The following is a 27,923-nucleotide window of genomic DNA, read 5'->3' as shown; positions in this document are numbered from 1 at the left end:
CCACTAAGGTGCTGGTTAGGGGAATGCTATGCTTCAGCATTACTTTTTCACATACATAAGTTCATCAGTTCCACAGTGGAACTATGTAAGAGGTTTGTATGTGAAGATACATCAGCTTCCTACTGGTGTCAGGTTATCCCTGAACTGAAGCTGACTTTTAAAAGATGTTGGAACTGCAACTGTGAAGATCCAACAGCCTCAAATTTGCATGTGTAGGAGTATTTTCCTCAGCCCTTTCTTCTGTTGCAAACACACAAGCTATATTGAAAAAAAAAAAGAGCTATTACCCCTCAGGTTTTTGCAGTTTGTTATACCATTCATTGCCAGTGTAGTGCCTCGCACCTGCATTTTATAATTTCAAGCATAAAGATATGTGTTAGCATTCATTCATTTTGACTAACCTGAAATAGCACTTCATCATCTGATCAATAATAACAGGATTAGTACTTATGTAGTGCTTTTCTTTTTTGAAAGGCTATACACACAGGATAATTTACCTGCTAAAATATACAAACTAAATAATATACAAATCTCAGTGGATTCTGTTTGTATTATAAATAACTCCTGCTCATGGAAGGCTGGAAAAGAATTTTTTCTTCTATTCTGACTACTGAGAAATATATTTTACCACCGAACACCCCAGAAGATTGTCTATTGTAGCCATAAATTTGGATTCAAGTAGCGTAGAGATGGAGAAGAACTGATCAGTACAGGACTTACATAGCAAACAGTTTATTCTTGAAATCGGTTTAAAAACTACACACAGTGATGCTTTTAACTCTTTGGGAAACAGCTAATAAGTTTACAAGATCTCATAGTTAGGAAAGCCAGTATTTATATACAGCTTGAATTTCATTTATATGAATTAATCCTTTTCTTCTCCAGGAGTGATTTGCTGTTGGATTTTGTCTGTTTCAGTTATTTACAAATCTGCATTGAAATTGGTTGAAATTGGTATCCATTATCTTATCCCATTGGTCATAACTAATAAATTTTTTTTTCCACCTGACTGTCTGCATTTTGAATGATTTCTACAGATCTATTCCCACTTGTAATGAACACAGGACCTCTTGCAGGAACTATTAATGCAGTAAGAGCAATGCTTGTCTTATGATACTTCCCAATTATTTTTCTAAAAAATTTGGCGGACTTTAGTTTCTATTTGATTGCTGAATGCAACCCTATGGTTAGAGCTTGTAAATGCATGGATCTACCTCACTAGACAAAGAAGATCACTTTTAGAGCTGGAAGGTTGTTAATCACTATTTAGTCTTTGCTATTTCAAAATCAGACAAGCTCTATAGTGCCAAAAATCTGCACAGCTCTGCGTGTGGAAGTCTAAATTTGAGTTATCATCACATGCATGCTGCAGAAGGTTATATTTCTGCTACTAAACCTCTTCCTGCCTCTCTACATTCTCTCACATAAGGGATTTTCACACCATGTACTTTAGACACCTAATTTAGATGCAATTTAGAGTACAATCTAAGATCCTAAATTCCCCACAAGGTCAATGGAACTATGCAGGCTCCTCCAGAGAGCAATTCAGGAAAGGTAAATTCTTAAATTTTAAAGCTAGATGATGTGAATGCCACCAGTTGTGTATTCCTAAATTTCAAGGACAGCATGCACCAAATTTATTTCAGAGGTGCCTTTAGGACTTACCTGAAGCCTGTGAAAATCAGGAGGCAGACACCCAGGGAGCTCTGAATGAGCCTTTCCATTTCAAAGGAATGATAATGAGTCAGAGATTCTTTTTACCTACACTGTACCTGCATGAATGTAATTCAGGACAGCTGTAGATGAAAATAGGTATCACTTTATGTTACCCACTGGTCTGTGTAGAATCAATTTATGATTTCAGGCCAGCTGAGTACACTAATTTCTGTATCTTGGGAAAGGGTTTGTCAAGTTTGTCAAGTCCTTATTACTTTTCTCAAAAGAAAGCGAAAACCAATGACTCTAGTTAATGAGTCCAAGGCTAAATATAAGACCTAAGTCTTCAGGTAGTTAGTATTATGTGTATTTTTTCTTAGTTATACAAGGATAAATAAGAATTGTTAGGCAAGATTTTTTTTCAGTTTCAGTCAATTACTCACACTGCTGATATTTCATATCTCTTCCCCTTTTTTTCTTCCAAGAATAATTGCACCTATAAGTCACAAAACACATGTTTTTGTGTCTATGCTTTGTGTGTGGGGGTGTGTATTGGGTCTGGCATCCAGCCAGGGTCAACCCACCACAGGGTGACCATACATACATGTAAGGCATAGATCAAATTGGAAACCTTTAAGAGTTTGCTTAACTCTTTCTCTAGTATTGGTGGCATTTAATCATGGACTAAATTGTTTTCCTGAACAGATATTTTTACTGATTTTTTATGACTTTCAGGTGCAAAACTATACATAAGTCAAGGGCATACTTCAAAATCTAAACTTAAGTATAATATCTACTCCATTCCATTTTCATTAATTTTTAGCATTTTTTTTCAAAAAAAAGTAAAATCTTATGTAATTCTATAATATATATAATTCTCTACATTTATCAGTGTGAAAAAATCCTGCTGATGATTGTGCTTGTGTAAAAATATCTGATCCTGTAATTGATAACTCATAGGTAAACTGCAGTATGATACTGTGATATGGGCTTATATTTCAAATTCTTATTAAAATAAAATAGAATTATTTGTATCTTGCTTCCAGATGTTTTAGACTAAAACTACTGAACCAACCTTGAACAATGTGAACAATTTCCTTAATACTTGAGAGCATATTTTATTAAAGAATCCACTAGAAGCCTCCTTAATTTTCTTTTAATCTAATTTTACTTGATGGGAAAATTACATACATTTTGTGTTATTGCACTGCTCTTGCAGTTCTCGAGCTGTAGGAATATTTAATTTAAATAAGTCAAAATTCTCAGAGAAATCATTAAATCCACTAGCTGGAATGATCTGTAAATGAAATGAATCACATAGTAAGTCCAGCAACTTGTTAAATTCCCCTTTAAGAGAAAGTGCATAATATTTTGTATTTTGCATTATGCTATTTGGCACATCTCAGCTATCCTTCTTCTTGAAATTTCCTGTGGTTCCCTGTGTTTGGCTTCAGTGCAGCAACTGCTTTTCAATTCTTCACCCTTTAGGTCTAGAAAAATTAAAAAAAACCCAAACAGATGTATTCCACTCTATTTTGTATAAATACAGCTTCTCTTTTCCCATTTTGCATCTGTTTCATAGATTTCTTTTCCCCAAATCTGCCATTGTCCCAATTGCCTGAATGATAATTTTCAGAATTGTCCCAATGCCTGAGTATGTAGGACCGTGAAGAATTGTTTTCTTTAGAAGAAATTCTGATTAAAACTGAGGCATACGTCTGCTCTAGTACATAATTCATCTAGGCTGTAGATTAGCCAGGCCATGAATTAGTTACTCCTATTAGTATGTTTAGGGGGGAGAGATGATAGAGCAGTAGAGGGAATCAATTAAGGAACTACACAAATAAACTGAACTAATATCTGTGATTTGACTGGGTAAGTCTGAGGTGATGCATATGTCATTGTGAGGCCTCTTTCTACCATGCTTGAAAGATGGGAACAACTGCAATTACTGGAAAAAAACTCAATTGTAACATCAGGTTTCCAAAGAAGGCAAGAGGCCAGCTATTTCACCTCAGTCCCTGGAAGAAATTAGGGAGCAAGTAGGAACTAAATCCATTTCAAGGCATAGGGAAAACAAGAAAATAGCTGGGAATGGAAAGGATGGAACAATCAAAACAAACCTTAATAATCTTACTGCCTTTTCCAATGACTGTCTCATCCGATGTAGATTTCAGTAGATTTCAGCAGTAGAGTTCTTTCACTTAGCGTTGTAGCAAAACTTTTGAAACAGTCTCCCATAATATCCTTGTAGTCAAATTACGAAGACAGGGACTGGATGGGGGGACTACAAAATGGGTGGGAAACTAGTTGAACCAACAAACTTTGAGGGTAGCGTTTCATGATTCAAAGTATGACTAGCAGCCAGTGGATACTGAGGATGAATACTGAGGCCAATACGATCCAGCCTCTGTCAGTGACTTGGATAACAGGCTGGGGTGCAGCAAGTTTAAGGATGCCACTAAATGATGGGAGAACAGTTGATATGCTGGATTGCTAGACAGAGGGACCTTGAGATTCTGGGGGAATGGGCCAACAAGAAGCCCACAAAGTTCAACAAATACAGAATCCTGCACTTTTCCTAGAATAATGCCATTCATGAGTACTGGCTTGGAACTGACTGGGTAGGGAGAAGCTTTACAGAAAGCAACCCAGGTGACCTAGTGGCAAGGCTGAACAAGAGTTAAAAATGTGGCCTTGCAGTAAAGAAGATCACAGACTGGACTCTCTGAGCAGCAGTGTAGTCAGCGGGTCACGGTTATTATTTCCTCTTCAGCACTCATGTGGAAAACTGTGTGTAGTTTTTGTGTCCTCCACTATACAAGAGAGATACTGGAAGCTGAAACAAGTCTGGGGGAAGGGTCCTTTAAGGGGCTGGAGGATGTGATAGACAAGGAGAGGCTGAGCAAGGCTGGAGGAGAGAGAATGGTAAGGGGGATCGTATTACTAATTTGGACTGAGATCAATAACGTAAATTATTCCATGAGACACTTCAAGGAGAAAAATACACTTTCAATGTCCTTGTTACTCTCTGTTGCCATAGTCCTTGTCAGGGGAAGAGTAGCTGTGTAAGAAGCTGGGTGTGAAAACCTTACATTCATACTTTCTTCAACAAATTCACAGAATATCACAATGTCTTCTTGAAGACATCAGCAATCCTACAATTAAGATTATTATAATAATCCTATATGCATGAAAAAAATAGTCAAGTGGCATGTGTTTTACCATTCTCATGTTTTAGAAGAGCCATTAAGCGTAAATGAAGTACACTGCCTAGTGTTATTAAAGAGTCTTTATTAGAAAGGAGATTCAATACCAAAGAAGCTAAATTACAAACAAGCTTGCTGTTGATGGATACAGCACAGAACGTCACACACCCCCATACCAGCAGCAGACATGAGCCTCGGGTCCCTGTCCCCACATCTCAAAATGAGGACTTAGCGTAGTTTCAGATGAAATTATTGCCAGTCATAATTAATCAGTGTCACCAAAAAATGGAACTTTTTTCCTCCTCTTTAATCAGTAAAGAGAAAGAGTTTCCTGCTCAGCAGCTCTGTTTTCAAACAGAATGAAGAATCTAGGGAGAATAAAATCATTACTTGGCTTCCTTAGTGCCAAGAGTGCTATTAATCTGGAGTAATGTGTTCTGTATTGTTTAACAACAGCTGATATAACTAAGGAGGAAACAGTGCTGGTAGACATTCCTTCCTTTCCATGCCTTCATCCGTCTGGAAAAGGTGGCTATTTCAAAGTGTGCTGACCACATTGGAAAGCAATATAAAGAAGAGTTCATTATAATTTTGACATGAATATGAATTTATAAGCACAGAAAAGGCATTAAATATGTCAGTTTAGCTAAGAATCAGCTGAAGATAACATAAAGGTGACTATTATTCGGAAAGAGTAAACACGATAAAAACACTTTTTACAATTCATTACTAAAAGCCATTAATAAATAAACATGAATTTAATTGTAGAAACTGGAGCTGAATGTTAGGAAATATTTGAACATAACAAGGTATACTTAGCTGTAGGAATTTTTTTTTTTCAATAAGTCTGTGTAGAAACCTGCTTTCTATGTTGCAGGCTTTGAATTAGACTGAGAAAATTTCTAATAAATAAAAATAGGGGCCTAAATGGCATTGTAAAGGAGCTAATATAGCTAAGTGGGACATACATACATACATATCTGAAATAACTCAGTGTTTCTTCTCTTGAAGGCAATAGACTGATGGTGATCCCACAGAAATGATTTACGTTTTCTTTATTTTTTAAAAAATTAGTTATGTTTTGTTTTGGTTTTTTTAATGTAATTACAGTCTTAGGATCTGTCTACTAATGTCTGAGGACCTGCTAGTGAGAAATCAGTTGTTTGCTGGATATGTATAATAACAAGGGCTATGTTTGGTCTAATAAAATAATAACACCAGGACATGCAAACGAGCATGAAACTTGATTATGTCTCCTGTTAAATCATGAGAACAATGCCTAGACATGTTTTTCACTAAGATTCTCTAAGACAATTTCCAGGAACAGTTCAAGTTAGCTTAAACCAGTACTGATCCTGGTAGGCAGCTTGCTGGCAGCTGTGCTGGTTTGGAGGGCAAGAGATTTTCATTTTATGGATGTAGACTGCTCTGTGCTGGTTGGCCGCTACCAGAGAATGGTCCCAATGATGTTTATTAGTAGAGATCTACTTACAAAGTCCAAGGCAAATCATGAATGAGAGAAACCAGAACTCTATCATGAAATAATAGTATGGGTTTAAGAGTTAAAGACATTTTAATTCACACTTCTCTGAGGAAAAAGGCAACCTTACTAAAGCAAAGGGGAAAAAAATATCCATGCTAAAATTGTCAGTTTTCTAGCAATTAAACAGAATGTTTTGTAATTTCAGACATTTGCAATTTACATTATCCAGACATTCTTCTGACAAATTTGTCATTTCTGCAACAGAATCTGCAGAAAATATACATAGGAAAATTAAAACTATTTGAATATCACTTCACCCTAAAAAAGTAGAAGTATCACCTGTAGTTTTTACATCTCAGAACTTGTTCTGTACAGTGCAGTATTTGACTCTAATATATTGTTTATTGAAAGCAAGGATGAAATTTTGTTTTCCTAGCAGGATTCTTGTAAATGTTGGCAAGTTTTGTGAGAATATATGTTTTTGATGTGTTGTTCTTTTATTGTAGCTGGTCACTGTGGTTCTCCGGACCCAATTGTAAATGGTCATATTAGTGGAGATGGTTTCAGTTATCGTGATACCGTAGTCTACCAGTGTAATCCTGGCTTTCGACTTGTTGGTACATCTGTCAGAATTTGCCTACAGGATCACAAGTGGTCTGGACAAACTCCTGTTTGTGTCCGTAAGTATAATTAATTTTTCACTGAATTATTACTGCTATTTTAAACGTAATTGAACATTAACAGTGGATTGGGTGTTCAAAGGTGTTTGAATGAGATGCTCAGACCAGATTTTTATTGGACCTATTTTCAATTGCAAGAGTTATTATGATAATCGAATGCACTTTCTAACCTAGAACAGACTGAAAAATCTATATCCAGTAATTTCTGAATTCTGTTGTTTCAGAAACAGGATTACATAGGCATTGAAGTGGATTGAACAGCAGGCTGCAACTGTATAACTTCATTTATCTCTCTTTCTTTCTCCAGGCATAATTTCTATGTCAAATGTGGGCTTACTAAGCCTCTCCCCTATTTTTTCACCAGGAATACCAAAATCCCTTGGTCTATTTTCATTGTTTGGTGGGTAAAGCTGGAATACTGTTCAACTGTGCAGTTTTGATGGTGACTGCCCATTTTTCCATGTTGGCCTCCTAATATTTACCAGTGCAAGCCCAGGCATGGTATTGGATTATAACACATCTGTTAGAAAAATTGTTAACTTTTTTATACCCTTTAGTAGGACTTTTTTTGCTCTTAATTTGCCTGCTTTTGAAAATCCCATAATTAATTGCTGGAATTGTTGAGTCTTTCCTACTCTACTTCCATCCTCATTTGCATAGCAGTTTTTGTGACATTTTCTGAACCATCAGCCATTTAATCAGAGTCAAGTCTGATTTCTCTGCTTTTTATTTTACTACCTTATTGTGTAGTTGATTTTATTGTTCTTTTTCAGTTTTAATAAGCCTCCCTATTTCTATGCAATTTTTATTGTTTTTAATGGAGCAATTATATAAATTATTTCAATTTTGTAATTTTTTAAGATGTCTGCAGTTCAGACAGAAGTACTTTTGTCTATGCAGAGATAGTCACTGAGATGATCAGCTTTTCTGTTCAATCTGTGTTAGTATCCTGGTTTTATTTCTGAGAAAATACATTACTCATGAATCATTAGATTTAAAAATGTTCAGTATTTTCTGTCTTAGTGGTAAAATGAAAATTTCAACCTGTATACAGCTGCAGGAAATACCTGCCAAGTGTCATTGTCCTTTTAAAATCCTATTTATATCTTCAAGTGATTTATATTCATCAAAGGAGAAATGCCACCAGCTAGCAGTATTACTTTTAGTGGATTAATTTTACTGTGCAGTGAATAAAATCCCTTCAAAAGAAAGGGGCAAAGCTGAGGGGGGTGGGAGGCTTTCTTCCTAAATTGATGTTATCATTACTCTTATGAGAAGAAATGGCAGCAATTTCTGTCATTATAGGTTGTCTAATACTTCCCGTTACAACATGGTTTTCTTTTGCTTATAACTGCCAGACTAAAGAGCCATACAAAATGATTTTTTGTTATGTCAGCATCCAAGCTTCAGATGATTTTCCTATTTTTTTAATTTATTTATTGTTCTAGTTATTAAAAATTCTCATAAAAATGGCTGTTATTTCTGAGAAGGAAAGTAAAAACATACTGTTTACCAATGCTAGAAATGTGCTCTCTAATGTGATACTGAAATGGTTTTCTGACTGAGCAGTGTGGACCAGGAACTAGAAATATGGCAGAGGTACCATAAAGAAGTTAAGGACTGTGCCCCTGAAAATTTACCACAAATTGTCTTTATTTTGTGAGATTTTTACAGAAGATCACACATAATTTTGTATTTCTAATTGGCTTTGAAAGGAATTTCAGAGTTGCAGGTACTAGACATTGTAATCTTCAAAAAATATCTAAGGAAGGACTCAGAGTACTCCACCTGTGACTACTTTAGCTTCTTAGTTTCATATGAAAGTCAGCCTTCTTCATCTTGCACAATTTGTGACATACAGGTGTTTCCCTATTCCTTTATTGGATAACCAGTTGGACCACACTTTAGCCAAATATCTTCTGAAAGATCTTTTCACTTGCTGGTTATTGAGAGTTAACAGGAGATACAAAGATGTCTGATCAGTTCCTTGTGAGTAGCAGCACAACAGAAATCAGGAGACTAACCTTCTTTGCTAAAAGTATGTACTATATTAATGATGACTGAAACATTGGCTTAGTTATATAGCTAGGTACTCAGACTGGTTTTTTGTGGTTTTTTTTTTTCAAGTACTATCAGTACTACCATTATTTCTTCTGTGTTATGTATTTTCTGTGGTGAGATGGAAGTCTCCAGGGTCTAAGAAAAATACTGTGTTAAAGACTGGAGTATATATTTCGGAGTTATATTACATTAAGTGTGTTGATCTCTTTGCAATATAATAGGCAAATGTGTAATTCCTTAGCGAGTTATTAGTTTCAGACATGCCAGGTACATCTATTTTCCCATGACACATTTAGCATGTGTGTGGATACACATGCATGTGCGTGTGTGCATGCGTAGGACAGCTGTTTATATTAGGATGGAGGAGGGAATTTCTAATCCACCATTTAGATGACATATAAACAACAGTAATATCCTTTATTTGAAATGTTTTGGCTACTGCTTAGGTAAACAATATTAAATTGATTGTGTAAAAAGCTTAGTGGTGATTGAAAACACTATAATGCCAAAATGATCTACTTTGCATTTGTGGGGGGTTTTTTGGTTTTTTTTAAAGATGCTTTTAAGTACTTGCTACTACTGTGTGAATCCAGCTACTGCAGTGTTGGTCAGTCAACAGCTCAATGATATCTAGTAACTGTAATGGAGCGGTGACAGAACTAGATGCAGTGATTAAGATCTCAGTGTCTGAGATCTTTAGTTTCTGGAAGGTGTTATGAAACCCAGCATCCTGTCAAGAGTAATAAGGTCTAACCAGGAGCTGGCTGACTCGGGTGTGCTTCTGTTGAAAAGGGCAACTGAACAGAATTATCCATCATTATTAGAGTTTTTACAAGAGACCTAAATTTATGTTGTTAAAACCTATGACATATAATTTGTTCAGGAAACTGCAGAAGGTTAAAGGTAATAGCATTTTTTAAAATTTAATAGTTTTTTATACAAGAATTATGTTAAGTGATTTAGTATGGCCCTGGAAATGGCTTTATTTATGGAAACATGATCATCTGTAACAGTTTAGAAATGCAACAACTGGGCTAGAATAAAGTTGATCCTGTGCACGTAGTAAGATTTTATTCTGATGTTTAGGGTTACATCTTCCAATGCTTCAAATGAGATGGTGCAGAAAAGATTCAAGTGTTTTAAGTAGATTTATTTACAAAGTTTAAGGGCTAAATAAATAAGTCTCTATACAAGAAGGTGTCCCATTTAATTCCCAAAGATCAGGTACTGTTGAAAATACTGTTTCACAGTTGAGGTCCATGATAAAATAAAAAAAATCACATTTAAATTATTTTTCACATGTCTCTTCAAGTTAAAAAACAAGCAAACCAAAAGTAATAAAGCAAAAGATAAACCTGTGTATAGGATATTTATTTGTGTATGATAAACATCACCAGCACAATGTTGAAAAGTTGTATGTGTGTGTGTGTGTGTGTGTGTGTGTATGTATGTGTGTATATATATATATATACACATTCTGGTTTTATATTGTCAGTATGATGCTTTTCTATATTTTTCTATATTATTTTAATGTCGTGGAAAGCTAGAGCTTGACCATAAGTGTATTTTGTAAGTGTCATTTAAGAATAATCAACACATGTAATACACACAATGGGAAAGATTTACTCCCAACAATGATTTCTCTATTGCCATAAGAAAATCTGATTAAAAGGATCGCTACTTCAGCAAAGCAACTCAAGAACTTTGGAACAGGAATGCTTCAGAACTCTAGAATGCTCTGAAGCAGTACATCAAATTCAATTTGTTTGGCCTTACTACATTTTGAAGCTTTTAGGGAAAAATATTTTTTTTCAGTTGCATTAGTAGGAAATATGGTGAACTCTTTACATTTTTTAAGGTCTAATACGTATCAGATGAGTGTCAAAACGCATGTATATATGTAATTATATTACAACTTTCAACATAAGGTAAAAAGTAGATTCTAGAAGTTTTATTGAGAAATTAAGATTTTTCTCCCAGCAGTTAAGAATTCTGAATATATGTATCCTATTTTTTCTTAAATTTCTTGTATGAATATAAAAGACAAATTCAGAAGGAAAAAAAAACAAACAAAAAAAACCAAACAAAGACAGAAGAGCTCCAACCTGTAAGTGATTCCATGGAATAGTACCTTTCAGTTAGATGCTAGCCTGCCTATTTTTTTTTTAACAGCAATCACATGTGGACATCCTGGGAATCCAGCTCATGGAATGACTAATGGCAGTGAGTTCAATCTAAATGATGTTGTAAATTTTACTTGCAACACTGGGTATTTACTTCAGGGTGCTTCTCGAGCACAGTGCCGAAGCAATGGGCAGTGGAGTAGCCCTTTACCCAACTGCCGAGGTAAGAAACTCTCTTATACATTCTCTGCTCTCTAATGACTTATTTCAGGCATGATCCTTTACCCTGCCTTCACAATATTGGGATATAATTCAGAAACCTGACCTTTAGGAACTTATTGCCACCTTTTTTGAGTTTTTTGCATTTCTATATTGGAAAATGGAGTTAGGGCTGAGTATTGGGGAAGCCTAGGCTTTTCAGTATTTTATCTTAAAGTTCGTAGACTGCAATACCTAGCATTTAATTTATAGACATAAAGTATACTTTATATCACAAAAGTTATATTACATTAATAAATCACAGTTGGCTATCTAGCCTGAATTAGGTGCACTAGAGTTTCCATAAGTGGTCCATTACTCCTATGAAAACATATTCTTTCATCAAAACACTCTTCATCCTTCTGTATTTCCTAGCAATGCCTGAGATGTTAATAACTCTTGTACATGTGAAACTTGACTTTTCTTTACCCAGAAAAAAATTATAAAGTAAGATTTAATTCTGATTGTTTTTTTGCGAAGACGTATCTGAACTTAATTACTAGTACTCTCTGGGTAAGATGGAGATGTTTGAGCGATGAAAATGAAGCAAGGGTTTGTGTTATGAAGAAACCTGTGTATTGAATGTACATATTAGGGAAGGACAAAAAGAAACCATTTTAAAACACAATCCAAAGTTCTCAGATTTCATTGTGTCCTTATCATTTATTTATCCAGATGCCAGAAATGTAATTAAGATTAAAAGGAAAACAAGTATCTGAAGTTACCCTATTGTTACTCTTTCCATTTATGGCCACTGTTTTTATTTATTTTCCTCAACCTTTGGCTATTGTTGCAGAATATGGAGCTAATATCAAACCTTTGGTCTGTTCCACCAATATCTTTATCAGACCACTGAAATCTGTTCATTGACTGATTGGTTTTTATGGTGTATGCCCCAAAATAGCTTGTACTGGTGTAGTACACGCTTTCTCAGTGCTGAATCCAATAATATGGTGATAATATTTAATGGTATTGTGAAATGTTTTCTTCTGAATCACTGAGGCAGATTGAATATCTTATGGCTATAAAATAAATGCAGATTGTCGGAGAGGTGAAAGGCAGAACATGAGGTGAATCGTGTAAGATATACTGAAAGATCTCAAAAGCCCGGAGAAAAGTTTCTGAAACACTGTATATCCTTCAGTGCTCTTTTTGTGAAGGCTCCAGAAGGAAATATATTTTAATGGATCTAATTTAAAACTGTTGTTTCTGGTCATATTCCCTTTGCAAAGCTGGAATTGTCCAGGTCCATTTATAACTTTTGACAACAATACCAATTTCCAAATGTGTAAACCAAAAACAAGTAAAAAAATGATTAGTCTCTGGAGAGAACCTGATGATTTTGCCTGGTATGGAACTTGTAAACAAATAGAACACAAAGACCAATCAACTGATTGATTGATCAATTGATCTATCTATACATGTATGCATATATCTAGAAAATACGTACATATTATACCTAAGATAGATTTTTGAGTGTTAAATTGGAATTGGCAAGGCTGGCAAGATTTTCCTTCTGTGACATAATTTGCAAAACTTTGCTAACTCATGCAACGAGTCACTTAGGATTTTCCTTAGGCTGATGAACCTTTCAGTTCTTTTGCATGGATTGTATCTCATGCCTGAATGCTGGCTACAAACTTAAGAAGCTAAAGATTACATTACAAATTTTAAAAACATGATTTTTTAATTAATCTCATCCGCCACTATTCAGAATACAAGTCTGGAATTCTGTTGTCCTCTCTGATTAGACAGGTCCAAGTTAGACAGCCTGTTGAAAAGAGGGTTAATACTAAAGCAGATAAAATAATTTCTCCAGAAATGCAATGGCTAGTAAGTTTTTCTTGAGTATTTTCTTTCACTGGAAAAATGATCACGTAAATGTTAAATCAATGTAAGTACTATGCTTTTCGTCCCTTGTAACTTGTCTTTAATGTGCTAAAGGAAATTGCAATCAGTGAAGTTGTGCTAAGGATGGTAACATTGAGAGTAAAAATCATGTAATAAGAAGTTAACTTCAGCTATTGGTAGCTTTATTATCTTCACCTGTTGGTTTATTAAAAATCATATTGTATTACAATGGTTGTTCCTAAGAATAATAATTATCTTTGGTGATTAGCTCACCATATTGTTTCAGAGATAGCTGATGCAATTTCAAGCTCAGTGTGTGTGGAATTAGATCTTTTATTCTCATTAAAACAATACAGAGATGGCAATTCCCTCAGTCACTACCCTCAGAATTTATTCAAGTGAGTTAACTAGCATAGCAATATAATTATTGGAACAGAGAAACAGGAATTAGCAAATTGTTCCAATTTAGGCTCATGTACTTTTTTTTCCCCCTTTTATACTGTTTTGTTTCTCTAGACTTTAGTGAACAAACTCCTCTATCTCATCTATGAGGCATTTAAGTAAGGTTTTATTTGTTGAAAATACACACTTGTTCACATATCCTGTAGATGCAGTCCAGATCTGCTCTATTTGGCTGTCAGAGGCAGAGATTGCATGCTTTTGCTGAAGTTCGACCCCATTTATGAGCTGGGTTACTCATCTATTTACATTGAAATCAAGTACGTTTATTAAAAGGAAAACAAGTGAAAGTGAAAGAGAAAAAAAAACACAGGAAAGTTATGAAAAATAATGCAAAGACTGAGATTTAAAAAATAAGAACATAAGAATTAGGAGCCTTACAGTTACTCCAACATTATTTCAGTTGTATCTCCTGTCTGCTTTCATTTTCCTTTTTTAATTCATCACATGAATTTGAGTTTGATCCAGGCCAATTTATGGTCTGAAATCTTGTTTAAGGAGGTTGGTTTTCTGAAAGTAGTGAGTATTATAGATGCAACTCTGCCAAGATCCATTCACTTACGAATGGCAAACTCCTGTTGCAATGGAGTAGCCCAGAGTTCTCTCAGTTGAGTATCTACAGTTTTGTCTATTCTCATGCAGGTGGTGGAAACACAGACTTGCCTTTCACTCAGTGCTTCTTCACTTCATTCTTCTCTTCACTTAGTATGTCTTTCTCTACAGCAATAGTTATTTTTCAGTGACTGTCTTGTATCTCTTCCATCATGAACTGTGAGCATTCACCTAATCTTGTCACCTACTGCTTGTCTGTTGCCTCACTGTAGGTCTGTATTACAAAACATAGAGTTGTTTAGGAACTGTAATCAATGAAGACTTAAATATTACTGAAATCAGTGTGACAAGTATTTATATAATCACAGCTTGCAATACTGGTCAGTATAGGGAATGGATAAGTAATTGTTTTTCTACACTGGAATGTTTGTTGGTGTATGATGTGGGAGAATGTAACCTCAAGTTAAAAGAGAAGGAGCTCATTTCAAAAACAAAAAAATTATTAAAAATACAATTAAAACTGTAAGTATTACTTAAATATCACCACTTCTACTCTTGTCTGAGAAATTACAAAAATGAAGAGGTACAAGAAGTAGAGTGCCAAAGCTGAGTCTCAGAGCCTTGGTTGAATGTAAGTCACAATTACTGGGAGAAACAGAGACTTGGTCAGAATAATACAGAAGTGTTGGGGCGTGATCAACCTTGAACTCCAGGATGACATTTAAAGTGTTTGAAAAAGAGATATGTTATAAAGTTTGCAGTTTCTCTAGATTCAAGGTGATCAACCTTGAAATCCACGTTGACGTTTAAACTGTTTTAAAAAGAGATAGGTCATAAAGTTTGCAGTTTCTCTAAGAAACCCTACTTTTGGGTTCTGTAGAGGAATATACTATCTAAAGTAATACTAACTGTTATAAATGTATTTGTGCACCAGAAGATACTTAGTTGTAGTGCAAAGGGAATAGGCGATATCCACTTCAGTTTAAGCATATCAGTGTTAGAGTAGTTCTATACCATTGACCTACTACATGCATTTCTGATCTAGAAATTTGGGAGATTTTATTTCAAATAGATGAAATTTTAAAATGTATTAATTGTCTTGATAACTGGTATTGTTTCTCATTTTAGGTTAGTGTGGTGTGTTAACCTTGCAGTCACTATGTAGCGATTTGTCTCTGCCATTCCTTCCTTCTCACTTTTTTCTTCTTCTCTGACGTGGGTTCTCCACAGGCTACCGTTCCTTCAGGAACATCTCTCTGCTCTGGTGTGGGTCCTCCATTGCCTGCAGAGAATATCTGCTCCCCCATGCACCTCCTTCTCTTCTAACCTTGGTGTTCCCTCTGTTGTTTCTCACTAATTCTTTTGTGCCCCCCCCCCCCGTCTCTGTGGTGTTTTCTGCCTTTCCTAAACATGTTTTCGCAGAAACACAACCTTCTCTCATGGACTCAACTGTGATTTGAGGCGAGACTGAGAGCTGGGGTTGTTCATCCTAGAAAAGAGAAGGCTCAGGGGAATCTTATCAATGCTTACCTAAGGGAGGGTGTAAAAAAAGATGGCCAGACTTCTCAGTGGTGCCCACTGAAAGGACAAGAGGCAAAGAGCACAAACTGAAACATAAGAAAAAGCTTTTTAACTGTGAGGGTAGTAAAATACCTAAATAGATATCCCAGAGAGGTTGTGGAGTCTCCATTCTTATAGGTATTCAAAACCTGACTGGACAAACTGCTTTAGCTGTCCCTTCCAAGTTCAACTGTGATTCTGTATAATTAATGATTAGACTTTGACAGATGCATTTAGAGAATCTTGCTGAGGTGGTATGTAGTATCTCCAGACCTATTTTTCTGCTGATCCCACTGTTTTAGGCTACTGCATAACACAGTTAACAAAAATAAGCAGACTTCAAGCTTTTCAGATTAAAACACAGTCTCACAGACTAAGGTAAAATGGAACCAAATCATGAGACTAACCTAGATCATCTAGGGTAACTAGATGGGTAACTAAGTTAACTTCTTAACCATCGCTGCATGACTCTCCAGCACTCAAAAAAACCTTAAAGATACATATAAGTAAAGAGGATACAACTGTTTTCCCCAAAGTAGATGAATACAGAACAAAAGGAGAGGAATTTCAATGAGTAAAAAAATATTCCACATATCGACTGAACACTGTAAGAGATTATCTAAATCCTAAACTCCTGAAACCCTACTGTTTCTAGCGTGCAAGCATCAAAGCTTATGCTTAATGATACTGTTAAGAACCCTAGCTGGAGCAAAAGGAAAATAGAACTTTTCATATATTCCTGTGTAAATATTCTGTCTTAAAAGGAATGAGTAATTGGAATTTTCTAGAAAAGAACATGCTATATGCTGCTGTTCACAAAAAATTTAGGAATTCACCACGAAACAAAAACTTTTGGTATTCCTTCAAAAGAATGAAAAGAGAAGTGCAGAGCAGTCTGGTTCAAACCTGCATACCAGCCAGGCACATTCCCACAGAACACCTCTCTGCATGCATCTACCTAGTTTAACTCTACCCTTATATCTGGGCAAAGGAGTCTTCTCTACTGTAAGATGCATCCCTATAACCTCATAGCATAATTACATTTACATCATTTCAGTGAGAGCAGAATTTTATATACCATTTAAGATTTTTACTTCAATAAATACTATATTTTTGGACCATATGCTGTGAAAATTGCTGTAACATTTTCATGATGATTATGCTTTTTCATTTATAATTTGATATAGTTTGGATTAAAGAATGAATCTGCATGATTCAAAATGACTAGAGATTCTTTTTGCCAAAAAGGTTTAAATAAAATAAATCTTGAATTATATTATTTACATTAAAGAAGAGCAAAAAGTCCTTATTAGCTAGATTTAAGTAATAAAAAAGTGCTTTTCAATAATGAAATTGTGCTGAAATGATAATTTTACATCCATGATCTAAAAAAAAATCAAAATTCTACCGACTAAATGTCTTATATCACATTTGCTTTTAATGAATTGATTAGAACTTACCTAAAGTAACTAATAGCACTTCTTCTGGCATACGCCTTTCCTTCTAAAATTGCCTTTTCTCTAATGGGTGAAAAACGTTTGTATTACAGTTCATTGTTAGTGATGAACTATGAATTTGTGTACAAAGAAAGTAAATCTTCCAGCTCCTTAAATATACTTCTGGGAAGGGATTGATGTTTCTGGCAAACCTGCATCATTTAATTCAACAGAGATTTTACGTATGACCTTTCTTTCAAACCTCGGTTGAGTTCACTTGAGTCAATAATGAACTTGGCTTCACTTTACTGACTCTACATGCAGTTACTACAAAATATAGATTACTGCTTTAGGATATTGCAGAGGATTATTTTATTTTATTTTATTATTTTCCAATGGAGCTATTATGTATGTGTGGGAAACCTTGATATTTTCAGAAAATAAAGCTGGGCAGTTCTCAGGCACTCTTTTGCAGTGATACATTGCTTCTGTCTATTGTGTCAGTAGTAGGTTAACTAGTAAGTCACGGGCAGGAAATTTACTGAAGAAATTACATGAGGTTTTTTGCCTGACAAAAGAAGTAGTGCACACAAAAGATCATACGTGCTACTCTAAAGCCATATGATAAAAACTTCCATGAAACAAAGTATTTAAATATGTTTATATATCCTAAATGCACTGAAAGCACTAAACTTCTTTACAATGGTATTTCCTCCCTACTCCAGAATGCTGTTATTCTGATAATTTAATAAAGATTTCATCTGTTCTGGCAAACTGTTTTGGCACATCAAGTAAAACATTTAATCCCTTAAAATGAACACATTTTTTAATATTGGATTTTGGATCTGTCTTCTGAGGTAACATAATCATTAAAACACCTACGTCATGGAAAATCTCATGTTCCCACTATTTCTTTCACAAGTAAAAAATATGGCTTATTGTGATGTTGGAATACTTTGTGAGATAAAACCCCAACTTTTTTGAATTATCGAAAAAATGGTATGTTTTAAAATTTATATTTAATCCTGTCTCTATTTTTTTTTTTAAGATTTGTAATAATCTCTTCTGGAAAGTTGAGATCACTGAAGTGTGATTTTAAAATCATAATTTGTGAGACGGGACATTTTCATCTCCACATGGACTCTACCTTTGCCATTATTTATTTGATAACATGTCAAGTAGTCAGTTTACTTGCCTTTAAACTGGAATCAAATGGCATCGGAAAAATTCCCATAGCGAAATCTATGTTCTCTTCGGCAACGCTGCCTGAGTAGGACTTGGTGCACCCTGAATGTGCTACCCCAGAACTAGCTACGAAAATGTCAAATCCTAAACCAAATACGTTCAGTGTGGATTTTTTTTCCTTTAGCAGTTTGGAACTGCTTTCCCTTTTGTCATTGGAAGCACAGAAAGCCAATCTCTGCACCTTCTACTTTTCATAATAACTCTTAAGCACCAAAATGAGAACGGAATCAGATGGTCTCCTCAGGGTTCTGCACTCCCACACCTAACCACATCATCTACAATGCAAGCATTTGCAAGAAGGAGATTTTCTTGCTCTGATTTCTTTGCTTTGGCATTTGATAAACTGTCCTATCACTTGCTGCCAGTTCATAAAGCAGTGTCAGATTCATAATCTACATCAGGAAAAGTGCATATCCTTTGCTACCGTTCCCTTCAGAATTCATTACATCTTCTCATAAATAGGATTTAAGAGCTTTTCCACTATTAAAAACATGTTTCTTAAAACCAGAAATGTTTTACTGGGAAGATCTGTTTGGCAAAGTTGCAGAGGTTTGAGCTAACTCACATTCTCCAGTCTGTATCAGTAAGTCCGGGGTATTTGTTAGTAATAAAGAATTCAGGTCTCTATTTATCCTGGTTTTGTACTGAATTTCTAATTTGAAAGGGTTTTTTTATTTATCTCATTACTGATAGATTCTTGAAAACCTCAGTTAGACTTTTTGTCTTATCAAGAGTCTGGTATCTACAAGGAACTGCCAATTTTGACGTGTTTTCTTTAGTGGGTATATCATTTGAACCAGTGGTAATATGTTCCACTCCTTCACTGACAAGAAAAATAATCTTTCTGATGACAGCTGATAGAAGGGTGGGGGAGATTGAGACTGATGACCAATTCTTCTCATCCAAAGATAAAGCAACTCTGTATTTAAGCAGTTTTCCATTTATGGTGGTATCAAGGATTCATATAAGCTGAGAAAATTTTGTGTTTTGTTCAGTTTTGTTTTTCCAAAGTCAGAGGCCTCTGTTGAGACTTTTGCATACTTTGAATATACCTCATCTGTTCATGTTGATAGCATGTTGATATCCTTCAGAAGGATAATTAGAGCTTAACTAAGTTTCCTAAATAAAGAGGCAAGGTGCCATGGGAGATGCCATGCAGTGTCTGAGATATTTACCTGAAACTGGCAGACATGATGCAGGATTTCTTAAAATTATTCCTGCACCTCTCTGGAGTGGGCGAAGACATATCAAAAGGTAATAGAAACATCTTTGGGGACAACTGAATAGAGTTCCTCTCCCATGTGAAAAACACTGCTCTGATTAAGAAAAATCTGAAGAGAAAGACTTCAAGACATGACCCTAGAGTTTGTACTATTATACCAAAAGTTATTGTGTTGATACTACTTGTACACAGAAGCCCAGAAATGAATTTACATATAGACAACACATACAGAGAACAATGACAGGTAAGTATTTTCTGATCTATCTGTTCCTGTAACACCTTGGGTTCATGCTGGGGATGGAATAGGAAGACGACATTTCATACATACCCAAGAGACAAATACATGCTTTTTAAACTAGTTAATCTGGTGTTCCAGAAAAAAAGGTGTTGTTTTATAAAGTTGCACCAACTCAGTTCAAAGCTTAAAAAAATAACTGCAAGTTCATGGAATTTCTTTTTAACATACTTCTTGCTCCATTTTTATTTTAGGATAGAGTTAGCTGTCAACACTGTTTTCAGCACAAATCCAAAACAGAGCCCCATACCAGCTACGATGAAGAAAATTAACTCTATCCCAGCCAAAACCATCACACTAGTTAGTTATCAGAGCCCTCCAGCAGAAATCTTCAAATAGAAAACATAAGAAAGACTGTATTTTTTGTAACAATGAAAGAATATTTGGCATGCTTATATCAATGGCAAATACTTTGGAATGCAGTTAAAAGCGATGTGTGTCTTAGCTTTTCATCTTGCAGGCAAACAAATGTGAACTATATACTTCATTGAATCTATTAACCTTAGTTAAGGTCTTTTTTTTTAGCAAGATATTATTTAGCAAATTATTAGTGTTAGTTTGCACTATTACCAACAGCATTTATACTGCATTAATTACAGTGAAAATTTCCTTGGTCTCGGTTTACCAGAGACATGCGGTCAGGACCTTAGATTTTGGATAGATATTAATAATGTATTCAAACCCACAAACCACTCTGCTTCCTATATAAATATTTTAGTTTTATGGTTTGCATGACCAGAATTTCTATGATGAAATCACTCTCCAACTGGCCCCCACTGAAAAAATAGCAATTAAAAAATGAGACTCCTATGTATTTGAGACTTTTGCAAAGCAAAGTTGTAAGTTGAGCAGTGTTTTATCTTTTTTTTTTTTCCCTTTAATTCACTAAGAAGTTATCATTTTTGTGTATGGTTGACTTTGCACTGAACTTTACTAAAATTCCATGGACTAGCAATTTTATAATCATACTTTGACAAGCAGTGCCTTCTTTTTTTATAGACAGCAGTGTGTAGAATTTGTCATAAAGTCAGAGTGAATTCTCTACCCTTATTCACTCTGAGTGCCAGTCCCTATACATGTTCTAGATACCAACATTAATGCAATACTTTTCAAATAAAAAAGTTTTAAAACACTGTTGATCAGATACAAAAGTTTTAAAAAGAGGCTTAACATTGTTTCTGTCAAGGGGGAAAAAAATAGAAAGAGCGAGCAAGAACAAGAAATGAAATACTGTGAATGATGTACTTTTTGATGATCATTCAACTTTTTAACAGAAAACTGCCTAAAGGACTCTGACATGGTCTTTTCACTTCTTTGTCCTCAAGGGTTTGAATCTACTCAGTGTGAGGTTCCAAAGTCATCAGGGCAGACTTGAAGCATTCTCCTGCTTTTCTGAACAGACTAAATTGAGAGTGCCAGAATTCATTTCCCACGTAACCCTTGACAGCTGTCATTGAGAGAAAGCAATCTCCGTCTACTCTCACCATGATTTGCAACTGAGTCCCCAGGGTGAAAGGCAATCAGGGACACTACTGCCTTAGTTCTGTATGCTGGCCAACTCAGATTCTTTTCTAAAGTACTCCTTACTGCAGCCCTTTGTAGCAACAGCATGCTTGTGTATATATATATTTAAAAATCTATAGCTGATGTTAAATGGCACTTCAGGCATACTTTTTAGCTTGAGGGATGGTATTGTCATGCATAATCATTTGATAAGACTTCATGTATGATGCAAGAATTTTCTTGCACAGAGCACATGCTTAAATTATGCATTCAGTGACTATTCTGTATTGTATTCATCACTGAGCTGACTAAACAGATACTACTGGTACAAGAATGAGAACACTGTATCACACAGACAAATTGATGCTTTGGGATTGTAATATATTCCTTGAACATTCCATATTTCTGGTCTGCATGGAAAAGTAAGTTTTTCTATTCTCACTATTGTGTTTCAAAGATAATTCAGTTAGAATTGCTTTTGGGTCGCTTTAGGGCAGCATATCTTCATGAAACAAATTTCTTCTTTTCTTAATTTCTAATACTGGCTTTTCAGAAGCTAACTTGGCAGGCTTACCCATTAAACCAATGTTTTGATTTTAGGCAGTTATATTTTATTTTGTTTTATTTTAATAATCTCAACAGTACTAAAAAAGGGACAGCTGTTGTGAATGCTTGTTAAAAATTAAACCTAGGGAAAGACTTGAGTAATCCACAGGATGGGAAGAATTTCTGAAAAGAATTATATTCATGAATATGCAAAACCTTCAGTAACTGTGAGAATTTTGCAATATACTTCAGATTTTTCTTCTATTTGAGTAGATTATTCTGATATTAAAATAGGAATAATTTGGCCACATAGTTTCAATGTTCTGTTTCAATTAAGCCGATGTATATTTGGGTGCAATGACAATGATTTTCACTAAATTGCAGTGAGAAAAAAAACATTTTTGCTCTTTCTTTTGAACAAATTCTAAAATTCCATTTCATTGTTTATTTTTCTGCTTTTTACTTTTACAGTATTTTTATCTGTGCAGTATTTCACTGTTTAGGTAAAACTGTTTGTCACTGCTCTAGAAATAAAATAAACATCCAATACTGTGGTTAAAGAAATAGTACTTTCCAATATTCTGGAGTTCTCACAACTCCCAAATGAGATTTCCACATGGTGGATAGTCCATGAAGCCATGGCAGGTTGTCTGTATTTTTGCTCTGGAAGGCTTTTTTTTTTTTTTAAAGCTTTGTGCCTGCAGATGCCTATCATCCTCCCCATTCCAGCAAAAGAGAGTACCATGGCATCTGCTGCATTTCTGTCCCTCATTCAGAAATTCGGGTAAAAGGCATTAGTTTTCTCCCCAGCGCAGCCCTAACTTGGAGGCACTGTGTGAACATAGCAAGCAGTGTTCTTCATGGTAAAGTGGTTGCAGAGCATTCATTCTGTCTTCACGTAGACTCTCAAGAAAACATGGCAATGACTTTATGAAATGACAGTGGTAGACAAGCTCTCACTTAGGATGTGATAAAGTCTAAGCCCTTAATCAGTCTGAAGATTGTCAGAGTGACTTTTAAAGACTGACCTATGTTCTGGAGGTGGGTATTCTTTATTGTTGCTCCTGTTCATGGTTTGTTGGTTTGAAGAGCAGAAGTTAAGATTTTTTTATGGTCAGAAAAAGGTGTAAGAGGGCATATGAGCCTGTAACGTAGTCCTTATTGCCTTCAACTACAGTGAACATATTTGATTCCAGAAACTGCTGGGAAACTTTTCCAGAAAACTATTAAGTTTGTCCTGTTATTGTTTAATATAAAAAAAAACATACGGAAAGGTTCTGTGTATCAGAGTTAATTTAGAAACCAGGTTTATGTTTTGTTATCAATGGAAAGCTGTTAGAAGCATGAAACTAGGGAAAAGTTCAGATCTATAGACAATCTTTTGATCCAAAGGTATTGAACAAGCATAATAATGCTACCGTGCCCTCTTGCCAGGCTGAAAGTAAGGTGTGCAGTTAAGCTCCTTTGTATCCTAGGAGCAGTGAAAGGCAAAAGAAGAACTCTTGCAAATCCAGGTATTGGAAACTGATAACCCTCATTCAGTGGGAATTAGGTTGCATGTGTATCCATGTCAGTAAATTCAAAAAGTCAGACAGACTTGAAACAGTAATGTAGATCACCAAAACAAATACCTATACAATGCTCAATGCACACATAAAATATTTTTAAAAATTGAAAGAACTGATAATATTTAATGGCTTATGATCATTGAAATCTAAGAAGTTGTACAGTATAACATATGCATTCTTGTTATACTTGGTGCTTTTAAACATTAGAAGCACAACAGAGTAACTTCCGATCTTGTGAGGGTGAGTCAAAGCTCTGTCTTGTATTCATTATCATCTGATCTAGCTTAACAGTATAGAACCGAACTTCCTAATAACATAAATTCAGACCTCTGCTTCAAAGCTTTAATTTCAGCCATTGTCATTATTTTATTTTCACTAGTTTTAAGGAACATAAATAAAACTTTTTTTTTTCTTTTAAGGTAGTTAAACCCTGTAAGTAGCTTTGTCAATTATTCAAAATTTAAATAGCAAAAAAATTTGCTTCACCAAAGTTAATGGTTTTAATGGTGTTTTATTTTCTTACCTGAACAAAATTAAACCAGAAAAAAAAAGTCATTTTTGGGAAAAGAAAAAGTTGGAAATATTCTAATCCAAACAATTCTATTTTCAAACATTTATGATAAAAAGAGTTAAACCAAGGGCAAACCACCAATGCCACCTATGCTTTCCTGTGGCTTTCAATGCAAACGGTTAAGGATGAAACATTTTGGAAAGTACTGCCACTCATCCCAAGAATTATATCATTTTTCTTCAAATATATCATTTTCAGTCTTCATATTTACACACCTCTATCTTTTTCTCTGCTAGTTTAATGTAGGAGCAAACTGATTGAAAATGAATGAAATGTAGTTGAAAATGAATGTGGAAATTTTTTAAATCTTAATGGCTTCATAAGCACTATTGTAACTTTTATTTTCACTGATTCTGACCATTCATGTTATTTTAGCCATGGTACTATAAGTATAACCTGTTTGTATTTACCATCTAGAGCCCTAGAAAAGAAGTAAAAGGGCAAGAAACTTCATTCCCAGACACAAAAAAACCCCAAACAAAAAAACAAAAAAACAAAAAACCACACAAAAATCAAAAATCCCACCAGAGAATAGACTAAAAATATAAATTGCATAGAGGAAGATTCTTGCAAAAGAAGTTTTGAGATCACAAGAAACTAAGTTTGGTAGACAAACAATATGAATCTTGTCCTATAGCTTGGAAAAAAAATCCAATAATACATGTTTGCATGCAAATTTCTCCTAGTTTTGTGGGTTTGTTAATGAAATCTCACTGTAGAGGTATGTGTACTGTTTAAGCCGCACATGGCCAATTTCTAATGCTATAGTACTGAGGTAAACCAAACATGGATAATATTAAATGCAGGCTACTAAACATGCGCCTGTACTGTGGATATATGTGAGTACAGCAAGGAGTCCTAGTTGCACCAGGATAAAATTTCTAATACAGAAAAGTTTTAAATATGATTGATAAATTGTAATTTACCTTTGAACTATTACAGTTTAGTTTTTTTTTTATTCCAGAGGATTTTTACAGTCATAAAACATAATTCCATACTTTTTTATGCGTATAGAGATTATTTAAAGAAAGAGCTGCTCTTGCTGGTAATCAAGATGGTTGCTAAAATAGGTAGATATCAGTAGAATGGAAAAGGGTTATTTTGAGTAGTTACTTTTTGGTATGCAGTTTCATTGCAAAATGGTGTACTGATTAGAGCGTGGACATAGGTCTCAGAAGACCTGAGTTCAGTTCTGCACCAGTACAAATATTCCATACAACCCTGGCCATCAATTTATGATATGATGGGTCACGATACTGATACTGTGTTATTGTGAAGCTGGGGATCGAAACTGCATTACCATATAATAGCGATTTTAGGTAAAGAGAAAAATTTGAAACACTCATTTCTGCATTTGAATTAAATGTACCTATATTTTTAAACTAAGCAGTGCCTGGGCATGGGAACTTAAATGCCTCTACTAATTAAGAAGGTTCTCCAACAAGTTTTTCATTTGAACCAAGTAGCCCATCCACAGGAATTGTTCAGAGCGTGGTTCAGGGGTTAGCATGGGCAGCAGGACCATTCCTGATGAGCAGTTCAGAGAAATTCAGCCGGGTCTGGAGGGCAGCAGAGCACAAGAGCAGAGACGTGGCCACTGTCTACCAGCCTCCGGCCAGAGAACAAGCACCGGTACTCTTTACTTCATACTGATACAGATGTAGCTTCAAATGTTAAGGAAAGTATATACATCTGTACAGAGATTGAGTTTAAGGATATGTTTGTACAAGGCAACTTATAACGATGCAGAGGATGCAGGTTGGTTCCAAAAGCAGAAGGTTTACAGCAGCGTCTGCCCAGCACTACAGCCCATTGAATTGCCTGAGGGCCAGGGTTAATTGCGATTCAATGTGCATTGCTTCTGGGAGCCGCGCTACCTTCTGTACGAATTGCACTGTGAATACAGGCATATGAGCTTTTTCAGATCTAGCTTAGTATTTCGGTACTTTATGTCAGTGGGCTGTGTGTTTTATAGACTTTCACTTGTGTCTCTGTTGTACAGTGATAGCTATACTGCCAGTGAAAGAATTAAACTTAGTTAACAGTGAATTGTAATAATGGGAAAAAGCCGTAACAAAGAATGTGTGATGTGAAAAGAATAAAGCATTTTTCTCTTGATAGCACCCTTAAATAGAGACCCCAAAAGCAGGAATTTTCAGAGTTCCTCAAAGGAAGTACAGAGACACAGACTTCCACGTCCAAATCTTTCACAGCTTCCAAAGAGCAGTAAGGTTTTAGGACTTTACATTTTTCCCTCTTTTATGGGACAGAAAAAAAGTCAGGAGGTAAAAAGGTATTTGCTTCTGTCAATGAAATCCCAGCGTAAACACATATTTATTTAACCTGCACGTATCTGATCTATGTATAACATTTATAAGGTTGTAACAGTAAGTTTAAATAAATGTTGGTAGTATGAAATATAAGCTAAACTGTTATAATGTAAGCTAAATGTAACTTCTCTGGTGAATTATTTCGTAGGAGTCACCATAAACCAGAATGGGAATAGTTTCAATTAGGACACTGTAGCTTTATTACTCCTCAGGAAAAAAAAGTAGGTCTTCTCCATTAACAATGTCTCTTCATCAGTCTAGATAAATGCCTTACTAATGCTTTATGTACATCATTGTAATACCTAATGGTTTTTAAATGTATTTTACTTTTCTGTGTAATTTTTTCTTCAGTGATTTTAATAAAAATCAGTAGGTGGCAAATAGGTTTGCTTCGTGCCAAAAGTGTTCTCTCTGTTCCTCCACCCCCAAATATTACTTCTAAAATAATTTTTATGAAGGAAAAATTTGGATTCCTATGGGATGTTCTTTAGACCTAGGTATATGCTTGTCTAGAATCCATTGCAAGACTGAAATCATGAACATTTAATACTTTTAAGATTGTGCCTTTAAAAGATGAAGAGAAATAAAAACAATTTAAACTGGTTTTCTCCCAAAATTAAATTTTAGGAGGTTAATATTTCTTTAAAATCTTGATACTTTTTAGCTGATTGAATGAAATATTCTTTCAATGAATGTACATTTGCAAAAGCTGACTTATTCTAGAGTATTAGCTAATCAGTAAATTTAAATTATATGTATGATAGAACTTAACCTTTTGAAAAAAATATGATTCAGGAGAAAAAACAGTTTATTAGTGACTCCGTATGTCTTACCTCTAAAAGGATAATGCTACCTGACATTCTTCTCCACCGGATTATCTTTCATGAAAATTAATTTGAACTAGATGACATACTTGAATGGTAGATTCCTGTCATTGTTTGATGAGCTGTACTTTATAATACTAATAATATTCTAAGTCTTTTTTTATTTACACCATTATGTTTAGAGTGAAGACAGCGGAGGCGTGGAAGAGGCATTTATAATTTTTCAGATAGCTTTCACATGAATAGACAGCAAAATTAGGAGTTTGCAATGGAGACCTCAGTGTTTCATCATAATCTTCTACCAACAAACCATCATGTTCACTGCAGAGTATAAAGCAAAGGGTTGGGGAGGGTGGATATATCTTCTATAAAAACTAAATAGTCATGACAAAACTCATTATTTTTTATGTTTTGAACTGCTATCTGGAAAATAACTTCATGCTTTTTGGTGCTTACCCTCACTCCCACTCCACTATCAAATATTTGATTTT

General features: G+C 35.0%; 1 protein-coding gene across 1 annotated transcript in view; it reads left to right on the top strand.

Moving 5' to 3' along the window:
* Nucleotides 1-27,923, top strand: part of LOC104827832 (CUB and sushi domain-containing protein 1) — a gene marked incomplete at its 3' end in the record, with an annotated part of 962,107 nt that overhangs the window by 930,250 nt on the left and 3,934 nt on the right. Inside the window, exons 54-55 of the mRNA XM_010561097.1 lie at nucleotides 6,855-7,028; nucleotides 11,262-11,435. Of these exons, the coding sequence (XP_010559399.1) occupies nucleotides 6,855-7,028; nucleotides 11,262-11,435 (348 nt within the window). The remainder of the gene's footprint in view (nucleotides 1-6,854; nucleotides 7,029-11,261; nucleotides 11,436-27,923) is intronic.

Source organism: Haliaeetus leucocephalus, unplaced genomic scaffold (assembly GCF_000737465.1).
Source record: "Haliaeetus leucocephalus isolate CR32 unplaced genomic scaffold, Haliaeetus_leucocephalus-4.0 Scaffold141, whole genome shotgun sequence".
NCBI lineage: Eukaryota > Metazoa > Chordata > Aves > Accipitriformes > Accipitridae > Haliaeetus > Haliaeetus leucocephalus.
Note: the sequence above shows the minus strand (reverse complement) of the source record. Positions and strands in the feature narration are given on the sequence as shown.